This window comes from Papilio polytes, unplaced genomic scaffold, assembly GCF_000836215.1.
Source record: "Papilio polytes unplaced genomic scaffold, Ppol_1.0 DF821400.1, whole genome shotgun sequence".
In the NCBI taxonomy this organism is placed as follows: domain Eukaryota; kingdom Metazoa; phylum Arthropoda; class Insecta; order Lepidoptera; family Papilionidae; genus Papilio; species Papilio polytes.
The window spans coordinates 3,662,315-3,666,711 of NW_013527804.1; the positions used below are offsets into that span (position 1 = coordinate 3,662,315).

Genomic DNA, 4,397 nt, shown 5'->3' on the forward strand with positions numbered 1-4,397 from the left:
TAAGATATGCTAGATTTTATTTTATTGGTTTTCACATATACATGTATATAGTAAGTACCTATAGCAGTCAAGGTTAGCTAAAGGTAATTATTATGTTCTTATGTACTTTGTTATATAATTTGATGTGTAATTGCAGGATCCGTCGCTAGGTCCTGGCGGCAAGCAGAAGATCCATCAGTTCCTCGTGCGAACATTCAGCAGCCCCACCAAATGTAACCACTGCACATCGCTCATGGTGAGATTTTTGACTGTATGGGAGACTAACTTTAGGCAGAAACTCCGTCCGCGTGAAATTAAAAAACAACACAAAACAAAAATGAGTAACCTATGTTTTCTTCCAGGCTATTTTCTATGTCTATTCCAGATTTCATCGAGATCAGTTTAGCCGTTTAGGCTACAAACAAACATCCATCCATTCCATCTAAACTTTAAAAAAAACTTCCCTATTGTTGTCATAAAAAATAGAATACAATTTTTTATGCATTAATGTTTACATAAATTTATACAGTAGAAACTCGATAACTCAAACCTCGGTAACTTAAAAACCTCTATAACTTCAAAAAATAATATGTTCTCTTTCCATCAGAGTCCAAAACCTTTACACCATAGTCCCTTGATAACTTAAAACCTCTATAACTTAAAATATTTTGTGTTTCCCTTGAACTTTAACTTATCGAGGTTCTACTATACTTTCGCATTTGTAATATTAGTAGAAATAACTTATTTCTGTGTGTGCAGATCGGTCTGACGCGGCAAGGCGTGGTGTGCGAGACGTGCGGGCTGGCGGTGCACACGCGCTGCTGCGGGCGCGTGGCCGCGCGCTGCCCGCTGCCGCCCGAGCGCAGCCGCCGCCCGCTCGGCATCGACCCCGCGCGTGGACAGGGCACCGCCTGCTAGGGATACGTCAAGGTCACATCCGGCTCCAAGGACCATACTTACACTGCTTTATTTATTAAATTCTCGCATATAAGGGATACGTCAAGGTCACATCCGACTCAAAGGACCATACACTAGCTTTAATTTCTCGCGATTTTGTCCGCGTCAAATTAAATAAATAAATAAAAACATAACCTATGCTACTCTTTGATAACGTAGCTTTTTTGATATCAGCCCCATGGCTTTAAATTTGTTTCAATACATACAAAAATACAAATTATTCTTTATAGTAATATTAGTATAGGCATAAAAAACTTACACAATTTGCTCTAAATTAATATACGGAAACCTAATAATCAATCAAAGACATCTTAATTTTTTGACCGACTTCCAAAAGAAGGAGGTACTCAATTCGTCTGTATGTTTTTTTTTATTAGTAAATTAACTTAAAAAATGTTGTAAACAGGTACCAAAGCCGGGCGGAGTAAAGAAAGGTTGGATGCGGCAGTTTGTTGTTGTTTGCGACTTCAAATTATTCCTCTACGATATATCTCAAGATAGGTAAATGTGTAAACACTAATATTTCGTAATTTTCATAAGTTTAGTAATAATTCAAAAAACGTCATCTTTACTAATATAATGAAGTGTAAACACACATTTCTTTGTTATGTTGGGATTATCCCCAACCGTCACCCCGCTCTGTCCCCACGTGAGAATAAAAAGTTTCATCCGTCCTACCTTTGTGTCCCACTATGATAATGGTGACCCAATAATGGCACACATGGAACCGTTATGAAATAAAATAAATTACAACCGTCCCCTCATCTCAAATGGTGGGTCAAATGAGTCTTTATTCTCATCTGTCCTCACGTGGGGACAGAGCGGGGTGACGGTTGGGAATAATCCTTATGTAGGATGTCAGCAATCACAGTATATTATTGAATATACATTTACGACAGGATTTAGGCTACACATTTTCACGCTATTAAACTTAGGGAGTAAATAATTTGGAAAAAACTGAAATTCGGGAAAGAGTCTAAAACTGCAAACTGACAACCTAAAGGTTGTCTTTGTACATTTGAATATTTGACAAATGTAAACCATAAAATAAAGTTGTTATAATTTAATGCGGATGAAGCCGCACGGAAACAGCTAGTAATATATTTATGTATATAGGAACGCGTTGCCGTCAGTTTGTGTCAGTCAAGTACTGGACATGCGGGACCCGGAGTTCAGCGTGACGTCAGTGAAGGACTCTGACGTCATACACGCCAGCAAACGAGATATACCGTGCATATTTAGGGTAAGTTGTACTAAGATATATTTTTGCACGAAATCTAAATACAGTAGGACCTCGATAGCTTAAACCTTAGTAACTTAAAAACCTCTATAACTTCAAAAAATAATATGTTCCCTTCCCATCAGAGCCCAAAACCTCTATAACATAGACCCTTGATAACTTAAGACCTCTATAACTTAAAATATTTTGTGTTTCCCCTGGACTTTAACTTATCGAGGTTCTACTGTATTATAAAAGTTAGTCAGTTAAAGCTGTTAAAACTTTGCATCGGTCAACTTATATTGGACATTGACATTTGAAATGTAATGCATTTAGGTACAGTTTATTACAAGAAAATAACGAAAAATACATTCAGTTCTTGTCAATAATTTCTGAGATTAGCGTCCGCAAACCCATAGACAAACAGACATAAATTCGTCGTTAAACACTGGGCTCGTTATTGTCTCTTTCATTTTTATATTCAAATTCGAACATCTGTGGCTTATGGGCTGTAATCTATAGGCCCTGGGTTTAAATCCCAGCAACCAATGTGTCTTTTTTTCTATACATTTATAAGACGTTCTTATGAAAGTAAACATACACATATTGGTAATGTACCGATATGTGTAAAAAACCCGGTCTGGGTTTGTGTTGATTACAGCCTAATTACCCTTATAGGGTAGGATCAATGATTTAGGGCCTGTCCCACCACTGGCTGATAGAGGCTCAGATAGCTTAAGTCACTGGTTAAGGATAACAAAATCCGATATATTTTTTTTATAATCCACAATCGCAGATGCGTTGCCTACCCTTATACGACGGAGGAGGAGACGCACATAGAGAGGATATTTCCCCTTCCTATGCATCTCCTCCATCGTCAAATCCACTTCCCCTTCCCAACCTCTCCTTATAAGAAAAGGATGGTAAAGAGAAAGGGATTTAAATTAGGATTTTTCACATATTTTACACGTTGGATTCGTTATCAGATAATTTACAATTTACTGGGACAGGTGTTTATTATATATGTATAGTTTTTAATTATTTATTTATCTTGTAATAGATATCAACGTCTCAACTGGAAGGCGGCAAGAGATACCATACTCTGATGTTGGCGGAGTCCGAGTCCGAGAAGACCAAGTGGGTGGTCGCGTTGAGTGAATTGCATAGGATATTGAAAAGGAACAATCTGCCTGATAAATGTGTAAGTATTAGTTAAATATTTTTTATGTTTTTCGGATGTCCATGGGCGTCGTTGACCAATCTGTGTTCCCGTCGATCGTTTGCCCATTTCTCATATAAAAAAATGCATACTATTATAATAATGGGTAAACACACTCTACTTTGTGACGTAAGATGTCAGCAATCACAGCATGTTTTTGAATAATTCTTGTTTTATTAAAAGAAGCTCTACACTTACAAAACGCTTTGAGCTATATGTTTTCATGCTATTAAACTTAGGGGGTAAATAAATTGGAAATAACCTTCATGTGCGAAAGGGACCATAAAGTACAAGCTGACATTAAGGAAGCAAGATTGCTAGAAACGGTAATTGTTATTCAGCGTCAAAGGCGTTTGTTGACATTTGTGTATTTGAATTTTGACATTTATTATAATACAATAGAGTTTTTGTAATATATAAGAGGATATCTCTTTCACACAATCAATCCATACTTACTTCTGTCTTCCTCTCACAGGGCGCCACACTAGTTTGGACACCAGTCCCCTACCTAAAGGGGAAACCAGTAAATTTATTTCTATTTCTTAATTTGTAGCCATTGTTCAACTTGTTATCGACAGTGCGGCAGTCAAAAATATAAAACAAACTTTTAATTCCAACTAAAACAAATTTATTCAAATTTATTAACAAATTTACAATTTTGTAACAAACCTATATCGTGATCACATCTTGTCTTTATGCGTCCCTTTCTTTTGTTTTTTTATCATTTTTTCTTTAATACTTAAACACTGCAATGTCTCGGTGGCCAGTATGCAACACTTAGGCTGTATACACACTTGTCAGCCAAAGAAGTTGTGTCTTGCACTGACCTATCTATCTGCATTGAATGAACAATCTTACTAATATTATGAATTCGAAAGTTTCGATGCATGGATGGATGGATGTTTGTTAGAGTTTGTAGCCTAAACGGCTTAACGAATTTCGATGAAATTTGGTATAGATGTAGAGGATAGTCTGGAAGAACACATGGCTATTCACTTTTGTTTTTTAATTTGACGCGGCCGG

At 36.8% G+C, this 4,397-nt stretch overlaps 1 protein-coding gene across 1 annotated transcript in view; it reads left to right on the plus strand.

Moving 5' to 3' along the window:
- LOC106108714 (serine/threonine-protein kinase Genghis Khan) overlaps positions 1-4,397 on the plus strand; it is a 43,170-nt gene that overhangs the window by 32,699 nt on the left and 6,074 nt on the right. The window contains 5 exon segments of the mRNA XM_013289975.1: positions 137-235; positions 739-909; positions 1,343-1,437; positions 2,053-2,179; positions 3,216-3,360. Coding sequence (XP_013145429.1) covers positions 137-235; positions 739-909; positions 1,343-1,437; positions 2,053-2,179; positions 3,216-3,360 — 637 coding nt within the window.